The 23280-nt window shown below is 36.8% G+C and overlaps 1 protein-coding gene across 1 annotated transcript in view; it reads right to left on the bottom strand.

The window, feature by feature from the left end:
• LOC122523279 (telomerase-binding protein EST1A) overlaps positions 1–23280 on the bottom strand; it is a 93904-nt gene that overhangs the window by 35766 nt on the left and 34858 nt on the right. Inside the window, 2 exon segments of the mRNA XM_043644944.1 lie at positions 876–949; positions 2454–2635. Of these exon segments, the coding sequence (XP_043500879.1) occupies positions 876–949; positions 2454–2635 (256 nt within the window).

Genomic DNA, 23280 nt, shown 5'->3' with positions numbered 1-23280 from the left:
GTTACGACCCCGTTGCCGTGCGCGGCGAACGCGCATCGACGATAATCTTTCGCTCTTTCCTCTCTCGAGAGCGTTTTCCCAAGGTCGGACGAGTGTAAATGCCGATCGCTCTAAGTGCTAAGTGTGGCTCCAAGCGATCTTCGCTAGAGAACAGGCCTAAGGCTACGGAAAGATCGAACGGCTATTACTCCCTTATCTTTTCGCGTTTTGTTTTTCTTCGATGAATCTTTCAACGTACGCGAGAAGAGATCCTTCAATTTTGATACATCTTAAGGATCGCAAATTAATGTTTTTCTCGATGAACGTGGCTTGTTTAAATGTTTTTAAAAACAAACAAAAAAAAAAACAAAAAAAATATCCTCATTCTTTCCGAACTTCTATATTTTTTCAAGATCAATTTTATCACCGATCTTAAAAAAAACTCGCGATTTTTATCGTGAAAGTGGAAGATTCGGCATTGTAGCGTAATCTGCTGGCGAAACTAAGTATCGCGACGGTTACCGACTGGGCTCGCCATGGTTAGAAGGCAAAGATTTCAGACCGCAAACCGCAGACCACAGGATGGGCTAGTCGAGGTATCGAACATTCTTCCCTACCTTCGAGAATCGTGCCTCTGGATTGTAATACCTATACGTGAATTCTTTTTCGACAGGGATTTTGATGAAACATGTTAAATCATAATAATTTATAATGTGCATATCTAATCTGTTTAATTTTGTTTTCTGGTCAATAAAATAGAACGCTCCATACTTTACGAATATATATATAAATATGTTCATTGGGCCAATGAAATTCGACGATAAAACGACAGAACTACGATTCTAGTAAGCAGAAGTTTTTAATCATTTTAATTTTCAGGTAAAAGAAACACTTACCCGACTCTATAATCTGTGCACGAAGGTGGTGGATTCCAGACAGTACTATGGCACAACATCCAATCGCACCAAATCTGTAATGAAAAAAGAAAAACGTGAGATACATTCCTACAGATGAGCGAATAATGCTGCTATTTATAGAAATCCACTCGACTTTTTACTCTCGTCAACAGCATTCATCAATCTTTTGGAAAATAAAATGTATTCAAACGCTCTTGTATCGCATCCGCATTATCGCCAATATTAATGGTCTCAACGTAGAAACGTTACACCTTCTTGAGAAATCATCGCTGAGAGATCAACGGACTGTTAACGAGGCAATCAATGATCATAAAGAATTCACTTTGTCAAGAATATTTTTAAAATTTATAAAAACAAGAGTAATAAAAATAATAACAAAATTTTTAATTAAATGTTAAACCTATATTGCAATTTTATTATCATTAACGTCACAATAATCATAAAGCTGCATATATTTTGAATATCACTTCAGGGTAAGAAAATGATGATCAGACGATCATTAATATAATACAGGAAACATACGGTTTTGTATAAATCAAAAGACCAAATAAGTAAGTCTATTAATATCTCTTCAAAAAATATTATTTCTTCTAAATTTTTCATAAATTTCAAATCTATCGTGGAAGATCGATTCATCATATCGAAGCGTGATTGATTGAAATGAAGAAAGGGAAAAGAAGAAGAGTGCCGATACTGTCGTTGCAATCTCGTGATCGACCGATCTTTGTCGATGTAGCTGAACGCGCGGGCATAGATTACGTGCGATTGGTGCATTAATCGTGGACACCTAGGTTGCATAATAAGTCGAGACATGAACGAACCAGGTCCAGGTCTTGACACCGGCCACCGGCGGAGGATCTTGCGTGGGTGCGAATCTCGCATCGCTTCATAAATCCTCAACCGCTTAAGCTCGTTCGTATGCAACTAACAAGGGCAGGACCATTTACAAGAGCCTCAGATTTTTTTCAAACTTTGCACACTTGTAGTAGTCCATGAGAATATACATTATACTTTTTACAAAATCCAGATCTCCAACCGTTTGCGAAAAAACGGCGGTAGAAATTTCGCAAAAATTCTTATAAAAGATAGAACAAAAATTCTTATGGCCGGTCATTCCATTTCGTATAATGCCTTTACATGCAAAATTTACTCAAAACTTGTCAGCCCATGTACATTTCTATTTGTTCCATGTAAGTATGAAAAAATCTTTACGAAACCTTTCAAATATCATTACAAAAATTTCCACCCCTCTGCATGATAGGTTCTAAACTTTTCAGCCCTCCTATACGTAGGAGAAAACTGCTCATCTTTAATATATTATAATACTTTTATGTATTCCATATATGTAATATTTATTTCACACATAGTCCGGTCAGGAGCTCTGGTCATTCTGCAGAATGCCCGGGACTCCCGCTCTCTTAAACGATTGTGTTTTTCTGTGCAATGCGATAAAGTTTTAAGTCTACATTGTCTATATTCTATTAATTATTCTGAAAATATATACAAGAGACGTGTACACCAAAAACAAAGATAATTTAAAGAATGTAGAAAATTTACCTTAATAGCAGGTAAAAGGACCTGCATATCTTCTCCGACGACCAATCGAGGTTCCTCTCCACTATCCAACTGTGTTTTCAATAAAGATACTCCACGTTCCAAAATTAAATTGAACATCTGCAAAGAGACGATAAGAGCACGTTCCTGAACCTCCGATCGATATCCCTGTTCCATTTGTGTATCTGAAACAAATTGGAAAAAGGTTAGTATAAATCTTCCGACGTTTATTAGAAGAGTAAACAAATCTAAATTCATGACAAGACCACCCTGTTCGTAATTATAAAGGGAATTGGCTCCATTGCGAAGAGCTCGTTCGTTATTCAAATTTGAGTTGGTGAGCAGTCATGTGTGAAGAGAAGTAGAAGTAGTAAACGAAACAGGACGTTGATATCCGGAAGATAATTCTATGATGATAATCGTCCTTCTTTCGAAGGAATACGAAGAGAAGAAAAGTGAATGCCGGTAGCAGTCACGTTTCGGTGATCCTCTTCCACAAGGCTCGCAATCTATTCGCTCTTTCTCGTGGAAAGAAAAAGACAGATAATGTTGTTTTCTCTCTCTTTCTTTCTCTTGTACTTTCGAAGAACTGTCATTACATGTTGTATGGAAGCTCTATGCGAGGAGACGAGATCGTCGTGGGTTCATTGCCGTGGGTTTAGAGGGAGAGAAGGTTACGTCATGACCTTCGACAATCAGCTCCGTTGAGTAAAAAGTAGGAATGATTTCCGGATCGGTGTTTCTGTGAAATTCGATGGAACAAAGCGTAGATGTATGACATTAGCGGTGGATTTTACCCTTATATTACGAGATCTTGCATCACTCGAGTAAATGAGTATCCTAAGTTATTTATTATCTCCCATTCACCGCTCGCATTTCGATCGAAAGAGATAAGGGAAGTGTAGAGAAAGGGCGTTGGGAAGAAGTTACAACCAAAGATCGTCCCCACCCTAAAAATACTTAACATTTTACTTTCGAAATCGAATGTTAGTCGATCGTTATACGCTATTAGAACTTTATCTTGAATATTTCTTCCAAATTTAAACAAATATGTATATTATTAAATAATTCTAATATTAAACCTTTTTTATGGTACAAAACGAAGTAGAATAGTGATACGATTATTATCAATATTAAACATATCAAATAAATATCGAGAACAAACATTATGTACGTCGTAAACGATTCTATCTTCAAATCAACTATTTTTCTATTTTAATTGAAAGTAAAAATTTAGTTCAATAAATAATATTTTTCCTACAACAACCAACAGTGCGATCTTCAAATTTACGTTATTTAGAGAGATACGATCCTTTTTATCTGCGTACGTCCATCTGCAAACGGATATTCATTTCCGATGAAAAAATAGATATTTAACGTCCACACGAAGGAAAGGAAAGTGCTTCGGCTCGTCTTACTACGCGCGATCAGCTTGTTCATGTTCGTACATTAGAAGAAAAAAAAGAAACGAAGAAGAAGAAGAAGAAGAAAAGAGAGGAGAGGAGAGGAGAGGTTAAGGAAAAAACGGAAGAAGAGGGGGGAGAGAGAGGGAGAGAGAGAAAGAGTTAGGACAAAGAGGAAGAGATTGCGGCTAAGAAAGAGTAAGTAACGTTTTCTCGTATCGGCAAGCAGATTGATTCCACCACGAAGATGAAGAGAAGGCGTTCTAAGAAGTCAGTCATTGAACCGCGAGCAGGTTGAATACCGAATCCCAACGACCATAGGCACGGTGAAAATCTCTGGTTTCCCTTCTTCGAGATCTCGAGATACACGAAGAAGGATGTGGAAGCGCAACGTCGCTGATACTCTAGCGAAACGAAGAAAGAAAGAGAGAAAGAGAGGGAGAATGAAAAAGAGAGAGAGAGAGAGAGAAGGAGGAAGAAAGAGAGAGAAGGATGGACGCGGAAGTAGAGGTAACAGAAGAGACGAGGCTTTTCATTATCTCGTATATCCATCGCTAGTAATCGGCATAGCCGACATTTCAGCATCGTTTCCACCGTACATTGAGGCGCTCGAACGAGAACTAGGAGGTAGTGAGATAGTATTATATCTTGCTTTTACAAGAAAAAAAGGAAAAGATAGAGATAGAGAATAGACTTGCTTTACGAGGGCGACATATACCGATCCCTTTTATCACTACTTTCTCTCTCTTTTTCCCTCTCTCTATCTCTCTCTGACTACTTCCTCTCTTTCTCAATCATGTATTTTTTATAAATGAAAAATAACGTTAATTAAGATAAGATTACAGAATCGAATCGTCTATTAAATGAAAATAGAATTTTTATATTTAACGGTAGAAATTATCGAGAATAAATACGAAATAAATCGTTTATTTTTCTACCCGTCAAGATTTATAAGCGTAATTAAGATGTCCAATTAATAGACAAATTTGATCGGTAGCTATTAAAAAAGAAACAAATATCTTTTATAACGTTTCTGCTGATTTGTACTTTACAACATCTCTCTCTCTTGTTCCTTACATATTTAAATTATAAAATATAAATACATTCATTTTTAATACTTAAAACTAAAATGTTAGTTGAGAGTCCAATTACCAGCAACTTCGACAATTGACTGACATTTCCGAGAAATACTTTTTAACGGATTGACGCAACGTATACCACAGTATTCTTGTGGTAAGGCCGTCCAAATCCGATGAATCTGTCGCATTAATTATTTTACAGTTAATACTTTCCTTCCACGAAGTTTTGACTTTATAAATTCTCTGACGTTTTCAATGAAATTAGCATCGGGCTACTATGACGGCCAATCCAATTGACTCATGCCAGATTTGTCTTTCTACTCAGTGCAGAGAGCCTGCTCTAATGTTTCGGGTCATTGCCTTCTTATAGGATCCAATCTATATTTTTCTCAATAAACCAACGGTTAGCAGATGATGAAAAAGCCTTTTTATAGATTTTGTAAAAACGGTAATTAGTTAGTAAGTCTGTGTTCTTATTGAGATTCCTGGACTTCAACCGGAAAAAGGATTAAAGTTCACACAATTAACGTGCTGCTATCTTTAAAGGTGTGCAAAGTCTTAAAATGCGAAACAAAAAACGTTTTAAAATCCGCGAAATACCGCATATGTACTTGCCTTCGTTTTACATTCACTTGCTTGTTAACACGTCCTGGCATGTCAGCAATACCTAAGAAGAGGATACGATGATCCCAAGGATTTAAGAATTGCTTCATTTGTTGTTGACATTGAAATGAAAATGAAGAAATTAATCTTTAAGTTTTACCCCTAACTTATCTTTATTTACTTTTCGACAATAAAAGCTCATCATAAAGTTCAAGCTCTTTAACGAATTACTCTTGAACAGAAATGAAGAAAAACCAAAATTCGATGATATCGTTTCATAATCTATATATCTGTTTAATTTATTACAAACAAAAATAATAATTAGCGTTTAACTGCAAGGTCAACAAAGAAAAAAAGAGAAAATCTGTGTGGTCTTCTTCTTCGAAATGCTCTTGGCGTAGGAACAGGCCAATTAGTTATGGAAACTTTATTACAAGTTCTCGGCTAATTACTAATGCGGTCATTAGCTAGAATTTTGCGTACCGCCCGTTCACTTCCTTTTCTTTATCATCTATCTTTCTTCTTTAATTTTTCCCTTTCACTGTTATTCACTCCGATCTCATCTCGTTATAAACACTGATTGATTAATCTCACCAAGATTATTTTTTGCAAATAAATTCGCTTTGAATATTCATTATTGTTATAATGTTCGTGTATTATAAAAAAATCGTAAAGGAAAGAAGAGCAAGAAATTCGACACAGAACCCTTTTGCAAATATCTTGGTTAACGAAGCTAAGGCTTAAAGGGGGACTTAACACTGAAAACAGCAATCAAGAACGTTGTATGCCGTATAATAACGATGAAAAGAGAAAAAAAAGAGAAAGAGATGAAGGGCGAAGTCTGTTCCTGTTTCCAGGACCAATATTAACGCGATTACATAGCGAGAACGAACGAAAATCGAGTTATCCAGCTGCACGAATGATTAGATTACTATCGATTTTGGCTGAGCTCAACTCGGACTCACTGAGTTTTATCTTTTTCACCTCTTTCTAACTTTAGCAAGAAAAAAATCATCTATCGTATCAATGTAGGAATAAAATAAAATGGAAGTACTGTTCATCACTGAAAGTCACTAAAATTACTAAAATCATTGCAAATAAACAGTACTCGTTAATTAACCCTTTTAATAGTGAATATTCTCAACGGAAGCAATCTGCGTGAACGGCACGCGCCTAGTGGTTGCCACCATCAAGAACGGAATACTTTTTCTGCTATTGTAAATTATGTTGATTGAATAAAAGAAAAAAAGAAAAGAATCTTAACCGTGGGGGAGATCGAAACAATTGATAAACGTGTACATACGTTATAGTACAAACTTATAATACAAACTTACAACTATATCAAAATTATAAACATTAAGAAAATATAATAAAAACCAATTGATTTTGCAATCAAAAAACTGGTGCAATTAGAAAAATTAAATAAACTGAATTATTTGCTTGGAGAGAAAATATCGAGATTTTACAAGACGTTCGCGTTATTCAAATAGAAAATTAAAATATTCGTAAAAATATATAAAAATATATAAAAAATACATGATTCGATGGAGAAAATCTGGCATATAGTATGAAGGCTGTGACGAAAATCTCAACCTTCCTGCGTTACGCTGGCTGTATCTCTATATCTCTATCTCTATCTCTTTTTTCTTCTTTTTTTCTTTCTTTCTATCTATCTTTCTCTCTCTCTCTCTCCCTCCTTCTTGCAAGTGTGAAAAAAGCTTTAAGCTGCGACCCGGGAGCAATTTACTGGATTTATGATTTAACGCTCGTCCCTCAAGACTCGCTCTGCTCTCTCCTCTCGCGTACATATAAACTCTCGGCATCTTGATTACCGCGCTTCTGCGCATGATATTTATGTTTCTTTAATACGCGAATTACTTTACGAGAACGCCTCGACGTGCCTTAAGAAGAAAAAGAAGAAGAAGAAGAAGAAACTCGCACGGTGGGGTTGGTTATCCCTACTGAAATTGGAACATTACTAGATACTAAAAATTTATTATACGAAAAAATATTTACAACATATATTATTGATATAAAAAATTTTATATTTCTTTCGATAAATCCTACAAAACCTCTGTTAAGTTTCGGATTCCTCTCCCTTTTTTTTTATCACCGATTATATACAAATATAATCACATATCGATGTTAACGTTGAATTTCTTTTGCGCATAAATAAGAATATTCTTAAAAAAATATATATATATATATATAATAGCACGAGTTCTAATCTCAAGAATAACCCTGTTCTTCGTAAATAAGCATCTAAATAGCAATCTGAAAAGGGATTAGAAAAATGAGATAGTCAGAATGTCTCGCTTATATTAAGTACCCTCCGTTCGTTCCTTTAATTATCGTCAGGATGTAATTCGTGCACGGTCGAACAAATCTCGTTCGCACGGCGGAACGGAGAAGAATCGAGCGGTGCACCAGTAACGAGAGAAAAATAAAGAGAAAGAGAAAGAGTAAGAGAAAGAGAGAGAGAGAGAGAGAGAGAGAGAAGCAAAGAAAGGAAGAAGGCAGTCTGGCGCCAGAAACCAAGTCGTTGCACATCGCGCGACTTGCCAACGAATCATCGCGGAGGATCTCGAGAAATCCACGCATACGTTGCTCCCAGGTACTCGCTGATCTTACTAGGAGTGTTGACAAATCCATGGTGATCCTTTTCTGTTTCTCTTGTCGATAAACGAAGAACGAAACGAAAGGAAGATCTCGTTTCAGTGTTCTCTTCTTCTATATGTACCTATTTATATCCTTATATGCATGAGTTAAATTATCTAAAACGAGTTTACAAGTTACCGAACGCCCCAATGAAAATAAACAAATAAAAATAAAAGGGTAAGAAAGAGAAAGAGTGGAGAAAAAGAGCTTGCTGCGAGAACAATTTAATAAAATAGCGCCATGATGGTACCGGCTGGTCGAGTATCCGATTACGATATCCATTCAATGGTGGCGGTGAAATAAATTCAGTGAAAAAACGATTTACTATTCTTGAACAGTTTTGAAATAGAGGAGAGATGAGAAGAGAAGAGCGAAAGGTATCCTCGCACAAGCGAATGACTGACAGACCGTCCTACCGGCAAACCAATCGAGTTCGTGTGTGTGGTCCCTCTCTCGAAGAATCGAGATGAATTTCTACTTCTCTCTTGCGGAAGAGTATACGGCCGTAGTTCGGCCAATCTTCTTACTTATATTTCCCTTCCTTCCTTCATGCTCACTGATGATTCCTGAGAAAGAGCGAAATTCCATCAGGTAATCTTGTCCGTAAACATAGAAAGCAAACTGAATTATACTTTCAATGATGTATCCCTTCTCTGAGCTTCGATTCCTCTGTCCTGGCCCTAACTTATGTTCTATTAACTGGACTCCAGGAAATTCTTCATTTTTTTATGAATATACAATATTAGAAAAAGATTATGATTGATATTTAAAAAAAGACCATAATTCTGTTTTCGCTTTTATAGAGATCGTACATTAATAATAAACTACTACAACAGGTAGGTAGCATCGATCAAGCTCGTTTCAACGCGGCCTCGTATAGTCACGCGATCGTGATGATATCTACTTTCGAGTCATCATTGATAATGTCTCCATTAATCTCATTGTAAAAACAAAAGGTTTTAATCGATTATAAAACACATTCCTACTGTACTATGATATATGATGAACCATGAAAGTATAAAGATTAATAACGCATGAACATGTCAACATGATATAAGAAACTTTCCAGTATTTTCTCCAAAAAAGAAAACAAAAAGAATATCGATTCAAAAAGTGTGTCTCAAAATAGGCCTAAGAACAATTGAGAAGAGGAGGGGGTGGAAAAAAATTAGGGGAAAGGTGTAATATTCATTTCTCATACTCTCTAAAACAAGATCAACAATTGTTGAAAATTCGATAAACAGCAGGTATATGCAAATATGAGAATCCGTATCATAGTTAGTTAGTCTATGATAATGAATTAATCTAAGACGGTCAGTCTGTGAGTTTTCCATAATAAAAAAACGTGTAATGATTAGTCTCTTTGTTAATTTGTTTTGTTGTTGATCATTGTAAACGTAATATAAAAAAGGCGAATTATTCAGCTATTCTGAAGAAATAAAATATTTTTTTGCGACGTTCATGTTTAAATCTCTATCTATTTCTGTACTAAATCATAAACTTTTTCTATACAAAAAATCTTGTTTATTGACGATATTCTACGGTAATTGTGAAACGTAATATGAAAACTATGTTAAAAATAGCCGTACGAATTAACATAATCAATTTACTTTTTTCATTACGCATAGATAAATTCTGTAATCTATGTTTGAAAAACATTAAATTGGTCACGGCGCTACGACTTGGATGATTAGCAACATATTCCTTGAAGATTCGAGACAAGATAATTATTGATTCTTCGGTCAATGATTAAATTCATTGCTTGCCATATCGAGATCTCTCTCATTCGTTTTAACATCAAAGTTAAAAGCAGCTTACTGAGTAGACAGATTCCTTATGATCGTTAACTCGTATGTATTCGTTTGAAAGATCGGCCAGTAAGCTCAATGTCATCTACGTCTCTAATCCTTGTCCCGCAAAAAAAAGATATGAGACGATTACGTGTTCGTAAATGAGTGAGAAGATCGATGCAAGAGAAGAAGAGCTGGTGCAAGAAACGAGAAGAAATACGATGAGGAGTATGGTGTATTCTCTAAGAGAATGCTAGTAGTAGTAGTGATGGTGGTGGTGGTTGTGATGCACACCTTCTGCTGGAAACTCTCGAGCTCAATGTATGACCTTGGCGAGACTTGGCGAGGTCATTGACATGATTCCGTCCTATCTATCGACCGAAAAGATCGCCAGGGCTTAAGCAAAAAAAACAAAACAGTAATAGAAAAATAATGGACAAGACTCGAAGTGCAAACACGACTTTCCTTATCAGTTCTATTAGACTTTTATCAACCTCCATCTTCGTTTAAGTTTAAACTAAACTGTTTGTTCTAATCTTCGAAAACAATTTAAGGATCTCGAGAATCTGTAAACTCGTGTATGAAAATCTCGTGCGAATTTAGAGACTTTACATAAAGATGCAACGATAAACGATAGTATCAAAAATCTCGACGATACCTGGGACTTTTATTTCTCGCATTCTCGCTGAGTTGACATTTTATGTCGTCTTTTATTATTACACGTGTTCAGATTCGAATACGAGAATAACTTACTGTTTGTACAACACATCGGTACGTCCTTATTGTGTTAATGCCAAACACGACAAAATCCACATCGACGCCGTCTCGTTTAGATTCTCCTTCTAGACACCTGCATCTGTCCTAGACAGATTTATCTCGTTTCTATATCCTAAGTTTTATACGCGTATATATATTTATATCTAACTAGCTATATTTATAAAATGTCCTATTCCAAAGTACATTGAAAAGGTTCTTCTCTCAGTTTACAAACAATTCCACGTCGAATTTAATTACAATCCTCCGTTGAGGTTTAATGTCTCTCAAAGGAGGAAAAAGAGGAACAGTAACGAGTATTTTGCATCACGCCATGGTATCAGGGGCACGCAAGCCTAAACCTTCTCTTCCTGTCTTTCGTTTATTTCTTTTTTTTTTCTTTTCCTCTTTCTATTTCTTATCGCATTTCGTTTTCTCTTATTTTTTCTAGGCACCAATACGAACAAGCTAATACAAAAAATATTGTTGCTATAATCATAGTATTCAGGAATGATAGAGCTGATGTGATAACGACTATAATAAACACTGCGACAAATCTCAAAAAGCTACTAATCTATCTATAAATCCTTGAACACATGTACGATTGGAAAAAGAGACATACTTCGAACATGTTTCGAAATGATGGACGAGACATCCTCGAAGTACAATATTCTTGGAATAACAAATATAGAATGAGTGACGTAAAGCGTCAGAGCCGACTGTAGGAGGGAAGATTTGTGTACAACGTTGGAGGTAACGAAGGAAAGAAGAGTCAAAGAGTCTCACAGGGAGCAAGTTCCTCATTAACATTCATAGAACTTTATATCCGTAGAAGAAGATATTATTATTCGGCGAATTTTATTCTCAGACCATGTCATAGAACGGCTGTAAAACGTAGCCCTATAAGAAGACTTCGCGTGAAATTCATTAGAATATGGAAATGAAAATACACTGGGTGTAAACGGTAAATCTTTGAGATGGCTTTACTACCGTATGACGAGAAAATAAAACTTAGAAAAAGATGCTAGTCGAAGACCCTGTAACCTTACCCCCTCCCCCTCTCTCTCTCTCTTTTTTTGTCTTTTTTCTACCTCAACTTTTTGAATCACAACGATCAGACCAATGCCAATGTCGATAACGAACGTAAGTGCGATTTCATTTGGTCAAAATGTATGTACGAGCGAGCTTAATAAAATCTTATAATGGGAATACGCCGGAAAAAAATTCAACTGGAAGATCAAGCATAAAGATGTATAAAGCTTAGGCAGAAGATAAGTTCAGAGCTGATCAGATGGATTCGTTTTCAACGAGCCCGTCTCATGTATTCGTTCATACTATCGAAAATTTAATACAGACGCTTAAAGAAACCTTGTAAAACGCATAGAATAGTTATTTCAATTGTAGGAAACCATTATTTACGTTCTCCATCAAGCGAGTACCTATTTCCTTCTTATTTCTTATTTCTTCGTTTATATTTTGGCAACTTACAATTACGTGCTATTCCATCAATAGATAATATTAATAACGAGTACGACAATCAGAACCAATTTGAAACATTCTAATAGCAACTCTACGACGCCTAAAATCTTCTGAAAAAATTCTTTCGTCTTTCCACTTTTCTTGCATAGCTTCGTTCTCGAAGAAGCGTACGGTATTGCAATAAATTTAGGAACCTAAGTTTACATTTCGAGATCGCGAAAAGATAGAATCGTCGCGATACAAAAACGAATAAGGAATAAGTGCTAAAAAAGGAAAAAGAAAAAGAGAGAAGGATAAAAAATGAAGAGATAAAAAGTAGAGAAGGAGAATAAAAGTGATTCTCGCGTGGGAATCTCATTACCCTTTCATGAGAGAAGCAAAGCCTTCTAGCTGCGTTGAATCGAAGATAGAAGCTCGGATCCTAGCAAGAGAGGGCAACGTTTCTGAGCCGGAAGAAAAGACGAGATATAAAAAATAGAGAAAGAGAGAAAAAGAAACATCTTTTCTGTACCTCTTTGTCTATTCCTGCGTCGCTCGATCTTTGTTTCGAGAAGTAGCGAACTACACACAGTTGGTATAAAACGGTGAATTCGATTCTAGGGTTTTCTGCACGAACGGAGCCCGTGATGAAAGAGCCGTGTGCTGCTAGTAGTCTCATGTAGACAAGAGGACGTGACCATCCCAAACTATCTCACGCACATGATCTGCGATTTATAACGTTGCTCTTCCGCTATCCCCTTGTCTCATCCCACTGTTTTTCATCACAGGCCAAAAAGAAGAAAGAAAGAAAAAATAGAAACCAGATACAATGAGAAGGAGAAAAGGAAAACAATAATTCATATCGTGTTTCATTTTTGATTAAAACAAAAACAAAATCCAAAAAAAAAGAATCTTAAAAAGATGTTTGTTCGTGATTAATCGTTAATGCTTGCTCGTTAGTAGAAAATAAAATGTTCAATTCTACGACGAAGAAAATATGTATAATCATTTTCTAATAGGGGGAAAAAAGAAAAAGTAGTCAATTGAATCGCATGGTAAATCCACGTGCCACAAATGGACGACTCTTGGATAAATATATATATTTATGAAACTAAAAGAGATGGTAAAATAAAGAAAAAAAGAGAATGAGAAAGACAACGACGAAGAGATATAGAAGAGACGACGCGCGATTAATACGCGCACGAGATACGAACACAGCAACGTTGTACGTGGCTAAAGTAAATTGGTGGTCTGCTGTTGATGTATGGTAGAATGATATTATGAACAGCTCGTCGACTCATGCATATTCAACCAAATCCTGCATCACGAATGCTTCCCTTAGTCGGATATAATATTTAATATTCAGGCATGTCGCGAATAGATCTAAGGAGAACCTTGTCGTCTATGATCACACTGACGATTTTTATTCATTTCATCAAATTACACAAAAAATTCATATCTTATTATTGAAATGATTTCAATTTAAAAGACTAAATTGGGAATACAATTGTACCAAACAATATACCTCAAGACAAAATTCCAAACACATATCATAAGAATTCTTTTATATAAAATAAAATATTTCGAATATAAAATTGGTTAAATTAACTCGAACCCAAAACGAATCCTATGCTAGCAACTAACATGCTTGTAAAATCAAGGACGATCGTATCTAGTACGTCTCAGAAAATTAGAAGAGCGTAGATATCACGTGTATATCGCGTGTACGTTTCGCATTTCTTTACTTTATCAGGAACGGTAGCAAACGAGTTCAATGTCCCTCGAGAGTTCTCAACGGTAGTACAGTTGCAAAACTAACACGAGTTAAATAGGTGTAATACTTGGGCACCTACGCAGCGAGCAATTGATCTATTTCTTGCTTTTATTCGTCAAGATATTTGTGCATTTGTCATCAACGCGATCGAGCATATTTACAAAATTACTATTAAATAATTTAAAGAAACGAAATGATGAGAAAGAAATAAAAATAGAGACAAAGAAAGAGAAAAATCAACTGGTTGGTGGATATGGTGGTGTAATATGAGCCACGTAAGCGACAGACAGGTAATCTGCATGCCTAATAATCCTGGAATCGTTCTCGATGCAAATATTTTCGTTCCTCCAGTGAATGTTCTGATATCCAACGCGTTACGCGTCCAACGGAAGAGGAGAAATAATAATAGTAGAAGAAAAAAATTAAGAAGAAGACAAAGGAAAAAAATGAAAGAGGGCACGAAAAGTATTCCAAGAATTTCTTCGACCACCGTGCTACTTCGTCCTCGTTGTCGTCACACATAGAGCCTTTACGTGAAAGACTCGCAAACTTAAGATTCTTCGTTCCTAGTTCTGTTGGAAGGAACGCTTGAACGATCGACAGCTTTGTAGAAAACGTACCTTTCTTCAGGAGGGTGGACAACGACGGCTAAGATGGAACGAGGAAGATTCTTCTTTTAAAAGAGGAGGAGGAGGAGGAGGAGGAGGAAGAGGAAGAGGAAGAAGAAAAGAGGTAGGAAAGAGGAAGAAACGCGAGCGCAAGAGGGTTCATAACCTTCTTTCGTGTTGGTCCACGGATGGAATGCGTCATTAATGGCTCTCAGCGGCATGGCACTACTACCACTGATCAAGTCTTTACGGCACTGAGGTATTCATAGGTATTATTCGCGTCTTTGCAGGAAGTTATATTTTAACGGTCGTAAAAAGGCCGCACGTATATACTTGCTCGCTGGGATACTAAAATAAAAAAAGTACTATTTGTACGAAGGTACCGAGCATAGTCATGCAAATACAAAGATAAAGATGTCTTTTTCTTCATTTTCCTGACTCCTACCGTTCTTGTCTAAGCATTTAGGAAGAAGTGTCATTAGATGATAGAACCGCGACATTAAGAAAAAAAAATCTAGAAGAAGAAAAACTGAAGGATGAAGAAGAAAATTGAAAGATGATCACGCATCTCTTCTGTGTTCCCCCCCACCCTATCGATGAATTTATTGGGTCATTTTCTGTCGCATTTTCAAGTTCGAATACTTTTAAATGTTTTCAAAAGGAAACATTACCTTGTAATTTCGATCAATCTTTACGATTAAATAGTTATAAATACCTTTAATCTTACGTCCAAAAGTATACAGAGAAAAATTCCACAATTTCGGATTAAAATACCAATTATCGATACTATTAAGTTGAAATAGAATCCGTGACAGTAACAAAATCAATTTAAAGAAGCAACGTATTAATATATTATAATTGTATACCGAAGTTTGTCGTAATACAAAAATGTATAGAATACTGTGGTCTATAAAACTATGTGGTTAATCACATAGCTTGGACAATCCACTCTGGACCTCCTCTTAGAACATAAACGAAAGACAAAGAATAAGTTATATGTGTGTACCGTACAAGAACGACGCTAAGGAGAATAAAGTAGGAGGCGTTTGTTTCGAAGCTGTGCCTGGCTTGTATCTATTCCCGACCAAATGAATTACGACTTATTTAAAAGCACTTGCCTCGTTTATTTTGCACGAGGTTTATTCTAGAGAGAAGGAAAAAAAGAGGAGAAAAAGGAGAAGCAGAAGAAGAGTAAAAGAAAAGCATGGGTCCGAGCTTGCGGGAGACCATACTGTGAGATGAAAGAAACGAAAGTAGATATTACGAGTCGTTGGTAGACTTCCGTTTTTCCTGGTAAGACACGACTAAAACAAAGTTTCCCCTTTCTTAGCATATTTTAACACGAATACTGACACATGTACAAAATTTTCGCATAATACATTTCTCTGTCGAAAAATATTACCGGTCAACGATCTTCTCTTGAAAATAAACATTTTCTTCTATTTCAAAAGCCTCAAATTCTTGGCAAAGACAAAAAGTAATAATGATCGATAGTTCGAAGAAAACTATAATTAACTTATCGAATCGGGAGAGCTAAAAAATTAACTCAAGATATTGATTAAATTCGATAACACTTCAAATACTCAATGAATTTACTTATAATTGATATTTTTTTGTATTTCTAATCTATAATAATTTTTTTCAGTAGAAACTTATGTAAGAAAGGGTCAAGAAATCATCAAGTAAATAAGACACGGGCTCCTCCGTAAAATAATCCGAGGAATCTTTAATGGGAAGGTAAACAGAATGAATGACCATGGAAAAACGATCGGCATAGTCGGCGAATGCCGATCTACGAAGGTGGTACAATGCACACGCTGATCCCAAGAAATGAATTCCTTAGAAAGAACGTTCGCTTTAGGAACCTCGAGAGGTGTACACACGGTAACAGCCTTTTGATCCTGCAGAACCAAACGTTCGTTTTCTCTCTCTCTTTCTCTCTCTCCCCCCTCTCCTTCTCTCTCTCTCTCTCTCCCTCTCCCTCTCTCTCTCTCTCTTTCTCTCTCTTACTCTCAATGCATCGTACGAGCGTTTATCATCATCGTTACACGATTCCTCGTGCTTAAAACCCCGTGAGTTAGCGATTTATATACGCTCGCTGTCGCTTCGTTCGGTTAAAAGATCGTAGAGTGTATCAACTTGGGTGCGTAATGACACGCATGCCTGAATTCTAATGACGTGCAAGTTAACAAATGGAGGTTAAATCGACGTCGTTCGAAGGTACCTTCCGCCATTTCGAAAGACTCGTAATACTCACCGGCATATCTCGATCAGAGTATACTTATATGCAAGTATGTATCGGAGAATCACTTATCGTCTCGGAAACTCGTGTTCTTTTTCGAAAATTAAACAACGCCAGTAAGAAAGAATTACTTTCAAGAATTTTAATACCATCTATATTGTAATTTCTTACAAGCAAACAAGCTAATATGAATAATTGTGTAAAGACACAATAAATTCGCAGTACACGCTAAAGTGTACAGCGCTGACTGGCACCTAAAGTTTGCGATTTACCCAGCGATTGGGTAACAACAGTCTCGTCATTAATTTATAAATTATTCCTTTATTTCGTGTCCCAACCAAGATTATACATCGTAACTCGTTATTTCGAAGGGCAGTATTGGTGAGAATTAAACGAATGATCCTTACAATTCTTCACCCTCACGTACTTCGATAAGAAAAGAAAATTCTTTAAGTTGTGCTCTAACCCCGTTGTTGAAAATATTCTACAATTTTTATAATTAATCCGTGAAAATTAGAATCATACCGAAATTTTAGGTTTAGAAATTAATTAGGTGCTATTTTTTTTAAACTATCATTACTTTCGTTCAAATTTCTTACTACCCTTGATTCCATTTAAAAGAGTGTTCTTTCGGTTATAAAAAATACCATTTAGCGTCCTCCGTAGAAATTGCCAGTCTATCAAAACAATCGAAAACGTCATAGCGTGTCAGAAAGATCACTCGCATCACTGAATGCTTTTCGTATTTCAAACGAAAAAATCAGCTGTTGAAACTACCGACATGATTTGTGCAGCATTAGGAAAAAGGACGTTCTAACTTATAGAACGTATAAAATATAGTACCAACGATTTAAAAGTGGAAATTTCCGAACATTCATTCGAAAAAAGGTTTGTTCTCTGTGCAGTGGAATTTCCGAGGAATCATCCATTACGAGCTGCTTCCACCTGGTCAAACAATAACTACAGACTACTACCAACAGCAGTTAGCCACTTTATACAATGAACTGGAACGAAAATGGCTGTTTACCGGACCACGGAACAAGGCACGTTATTTTGCAACATGACAACGCTCCGCAACGCGTTGCTTTAGGTACGTAGAACATCATTTATACCTTAAGATGGGAAGTTCTCCCTTATGCGGCTTACTCTCCGGACCTGGTCTCGTCGGATTACCATCTTTTTAGAAGCTTACAACATTATTTGTCGGGGGAGTGCTTCAAATCGGTCAAAGAGGCCCAAAAATGCATAAAAAATTTCATAGCCAGGAAACCACGGTTATTCAACGGGAATGGCATTGACATAAGTTACCCAATAGATGGTAAAAGGACTATAGAAAATAACAATGAATATTTCAAAACATAATCCTGTACCTAGTATTCGTAATAAAATCTCCAAGTTAAGACGAAAAGGCATCGAATGAATTTTTACATCTAATAATTTGGATTTAAAAGTCGTGAATTATTGTAACATAATCTCTAAAAAAAATAAAAGCGGATCTCTTAAAACGAATGAAATCTTTTCCTAATTCGATTAATGTTTTGTCCGTTAAAGAAATATCCATGAACTCGCGCGGATCATAAAAACATCCGATATCCGAAGATGAGTAGGTGACATTCGCTAGAAGAGACGAGTTTTAAGGAGAACGCGTCCAACCTGAAGGATCATCGAGCATACTCGCCGTGGACATCATCCTGCCTTCGCTGGAAATTCCTGCTACCGTATATCGATGCGAGGATACATCAACCGCACACAAACATCGAAGGATATGTCCACGAGGCCGTCGCTGCTGTTCGTTCACCCGACCTTCGCAAGGTCATGCGGCCTGGATAAAAAGAAGGGAGATAGAAGCATAGAGAAACCAATGAGAAAGAGTGAAAAAGAGATAGGAGAAAGGAGTAAAACGAGAGGAAAGAGGATCTAATCAACGCCCAACGTCATGCTCCAAGGAGCATCGTACGAGAAAAGGAAGAGAGAGAGAGAGAGAGAGATTCCACATAACAGCAAGGAAAAGAGAAAGGAAGATCGAAAGGATGCGAGAAAGGTAAAATAAGAATGAAAAATAGAGTAAGACTGGTATAAGAGCTAGAGGAGTGTAAAATTTATCGTGTCGATGCTCGGTGCTGTACAAGTTACTTCTACAATGTCGAGCATTAAACTTTGATGGAATTTTCGGCTTCATTTTCTATTTATAAGCAACATCTTTCTTATCTTCTTTTATCTGTTTCTTTTTCCAGTACTTTTAGTGTACCTTCATTCGAAGTTTCTATTTTATAAACTAAAAATAAGAAAAAAGAAGAGTAAAATCAACCCATAAGATACTAAAATAAATTCTAATATAGCTTCATGTTAGTGATAAATATCTATAGTTTTTCATTTTAATAATCGATGTTTTTTGTCAAATATGTGAGTTTACGAAGTAATTTTAAATAACGTTATATATGTCTTACAAACAACGATTTCATACATTTCTAGAAAGCAAATGATAATTTCTAAGAATCTTAATAAACGAAATAAATTAAGAATGTATCTTCTCGACTATTATTTCGAATATCATAGTGAACGAGGGTAAGGTAAATTAAATAATACACGTAATAACTTTATTAGCGATAGCGATTACGTTAATTTGAATTACGTATGCAATATTACTACAAGTAGTAATTTTGTATAATTCGTAAATAGAAGAAATTTAGCTCGGAAGACTATTGCACGATCCCAAAGAAATAAGATCTCGTTCCGCGGAAACAAAATAGATGAGGAAAAAGCGCACAGCTCGAAAGGACGTAATCGCGGACAAAGATGTAATCGCGAAAAGGATGTGGGTTGTACGGAGAAGGTCGAGAAAAGGTTGCAATTCGAATACTACTCGGAGGATGCGGAGCTTACGAGATTACGTGTGGTTCGGACAAACCCGTTTTTACCCATCTTACAACGATCCGTATATATACCACTCTCCGTCTCCTCTCGAATACTCTTCGAGTTCCTCCTGCGTGTGTCGTTTATGCGTGCAGTCCAGACGGCGAGTTAAAAATAACAGCAGCCGTGGTATTTATAGCAAACTACTAGTGGCGCCACTTTCTCCCCTTTCCTTCCTTCTCTTTTTCTCTCTCTTTCCCTCCTGCCCCCTCTCACGTTGATAATGAAACGTAATAACGAAGACCGTGCGAGCATCTTACCTCCGATCTTGGAAACTCTTAAGGTACGAACGTGTTTATGCTTGACAATTATAAATGTATACTAGTGTATAGACGTGAGGAATACGTGCATATAAATATGTATATATAGGTACGATCACTTTAAGACCGACAACGAGTATTAAATAAATCTAAAGATCGCTCCATTCATTAATTCTATAACCATGCTACGACCATTTCGTATCGCTTAAAAATCACGTCGTTATAAGGGGATTTAGAAGGAGGAAGAAAGAAAAAGATAAGATTAAGAACATGGAAGAGGGAGGGATAGGGTTGGAAGAGAGAATCGAGACTCCCATATTATCTCGGAAGATCAGGATTACGTGCCCACCGAAACCCGTTCTCCGTCCATCCTCGTGAGCTACCGAACCTTTTCTCCGGGCACCCTGCAGTTTCATATCCCTTCTCTCGCTCGCAGTTTTAACCACCCTTCATTTACTTTTAACGTTGCACAATTCATAGTTAATCATGTATCTCCAAAATACAATGTCTGCGTAGTAAGAAACTTTCGTACATTTTTCTTCGAAGATTCTTACAAAAGAGAAGCTTTTTTACTTCGAAAAACAATTTTTTTTTCTAAGTATCTCGTATAAACTTAATGATTGTATTTTGAAAGAAGGACAAAAATCTGAAAAAAAAAGAAAAAGAGATAAAAAAGTATAAGCGAAACAGATTGAACAGACGTCCGTTACTGTGCAACCTGCGATGCATGCGAGCACAGGTTAGCTGAAATGGAGCGATGCGATGCGTTAGACGAAGAAAGAGAGAGACGAAGGAAGAAGCGGGTGCATTGCGCTCGGGCAAGTGGCCTTGACGTGGGCCGAGTGGCGAGGGCAAGGACGACTGCTCGAGGGAGATCTCCTCTCTTTTTATTCTCTCTCTCTCTCCCGCTCTCTCGAGCGCCAGCCACACGGCAGCATCAAGCACGACAACGCGGTAAGCAACCGCGCCCGACACACTCATGTTCAGTCTTCTATTTCTCCTCTCTTCCTTTATATACATAGACGCATACATGATATATATGAGTTTGTGTACGTCCTATGATGCTTCTTATAAATTCTTATCCCTTTCGAAGGACTCATGTGGATTCTCTTCGAGCATAGCGTATGATCGACATAGAAAAAAATCCCTTATTGACCTGTTTGTATTTTTCCTCTTCCCAGCATGTTGCTGATAAACACCTGAACCGAGATCATCTTATATTTTTTACTGGAAAAATTGTTTTTCGTATAAACATGTATATTCGCTAAATCACATGTAGTATATGAAGACCGACAGTTCTAAGTAGATCCTGGAATTTCCAAATTTCTTCAACGATATTTTAATTTTCCCCAAAAATCTCTTATCTCTTCGTTTATATCGATTCTAAACAAAATTCCTACTAGCTGAACATATCGTATTTGGAAAAATGAAACGTTATTTTTGAACTATGGGGATTAAAGAATCATTGAGCAGGTCATCATGCTAAACTGGGTGTTAGTTGGTGTGCGATACGGAATCACGGAGGACGATGCAGGATCGTAACTCAATAAAGGAAGAAAAGAATTGCAAAGGGACAATTCTCCGCAGCATATTCTCCATTCTTCCTCCAGCGGGACAACGAGATCGTCGTCCCTGAGAGCAAGAGTTGGCTCCTGGAGTCGTTCGAATAATTCATGACGTCGCGATCTTACACGCGAAAATAGTTTATCGAGAGGGCTTCTGAGGTGGAAAGGAGGAGAAAAGGAAAAAGGCTCGATCGAAAATCGATACACGTGCCGATAATACATATACGCGTACAAACGAGCCAAGAGGAAGAGAAAGAGAGAAAAAGAGAAAGAAAATAGGGTGAGAGGAAGGGATTGGATCTTCTCATGGGGGTGGGAATAGGTGGAAGTTGATTGAAAAGAATGAGAGAGAGAGAGACAGACAGAGAAGAGAATGGAATCCATACGACATCAACCACCGTGAATGCTTGCACGCTGACAAGGTACAAAAGCCATCTTTTTTACTCTAACCACACCTAAACGTCGACTGCGTGCAACCGTCAGGTTCGAGGACGTTTCAAATGTCAGCCCAATGATGCATGGGCAAGTCCAAAGCGACGTTCCTTCGTCTTGGTCTTCTTCATCTTCTTCTTCTTCTTCTTCTTCTATTTCCCCTTCTTGAAAACGTTTGACTGGCAATGCCACCGACAGATACAACAATAAAGGGATATAGCTTTCTGGAAATGCCCGAAAAATGGCGTTCAGAATTGGGGGGAAAAAAAGAAGAGAAAAAAAGAAGATGAACAAGGGAGAATGGCTTTAAATTACACATAGTGGCCTTGAGTGTTATACAGTAGCAATCATGCATCATCACTCAGCTTTGAGTCACTGCATTCTTAAAGACACGTTTTGTTCGATAAATAAAAATTCAAAAGAAATTGAATAATCGAAGCAGAGAATAATAGAATTATCGAGCTCGATCATCGATACAGAAGAAACCACAAGAATAAATGTTTTATTTAAATTGGACAATTTTAGCATGTCGATAAATAAAGATAAGTTCGTACGCGTCAATGAAACATCTGCCGAATGACAAAAGTATACACTTTTGTTATAAGAACATATTATATATGTACGAAAATGACTGAAAATAAAGAAGCAACAGAGAGTGCGTGCATGCATATACGTGCGTGCAGGTGAGAACGCAAAGACGATATATTTGTTTTGATACATATTTGCAGAGGAGGATTATAATTCGCGCCTCGATAGGAGCAAACAGAGGAATACGTTTTGGTTTTACGAGGATCGCGTGCCCATCTTTCCCAAGGGCAATCCGTTTTCTCTCGAAGTGCGAGCGTGTGTGAAGAGAAATCGAACTTCGCGGACTGACCGCGTAAAAACTCCCTCTTGCTTGCATGCAGCCTGTTTATTCTTCGTCGATCGATACTCGTCAGGTCGAACAAAAAACTTGATCGAGTCCGACTAATGAACTGGATTCACTTTTGTTGTCCTTTTTGAAATCAATTTGAAAAAAAAGGAAAACTGGACCTATCGAGTCTTGATAATAAAACATTTTTCTACGAAATTTTTACTCATTCAATCGTAATAATTACTTTTAATTTAGCATGATTATTGGCTTTACGATTGGAAATTTTTCTCTAGCAAGTTTTTAATGTACCGAGTCATCTTCTGAAATAAGACTATCTACAAGAATAAAGCGAAAAAGAGTGTGAGATTCCCTTCGTCATTTCGAGTCATTTCGAATGCGAGTCATTTCGACGAACGAAAAATAATCATAAAAATAG

The sequence above is a fragment of the Polistes fuscatus genome, unplaced genomic scaffold (genome assembly GCF_010416935.1).
Source record: "Polistes fuscatus isolate 324 unplaced genomic scaffold, CU_Pfus_HIC Scaffold1, whole genome shotgun sequence".
NCBI lineage: Eukaryota > Metazoa > Arthropoda > Insecta > Hymenoptera > Vespidae > Polistes > Polistes fuscatus.
Note: the sequence above shows the minus strand (reverse complement) of the source record. Positions and strands in the feature narration are given on the sequence as shown.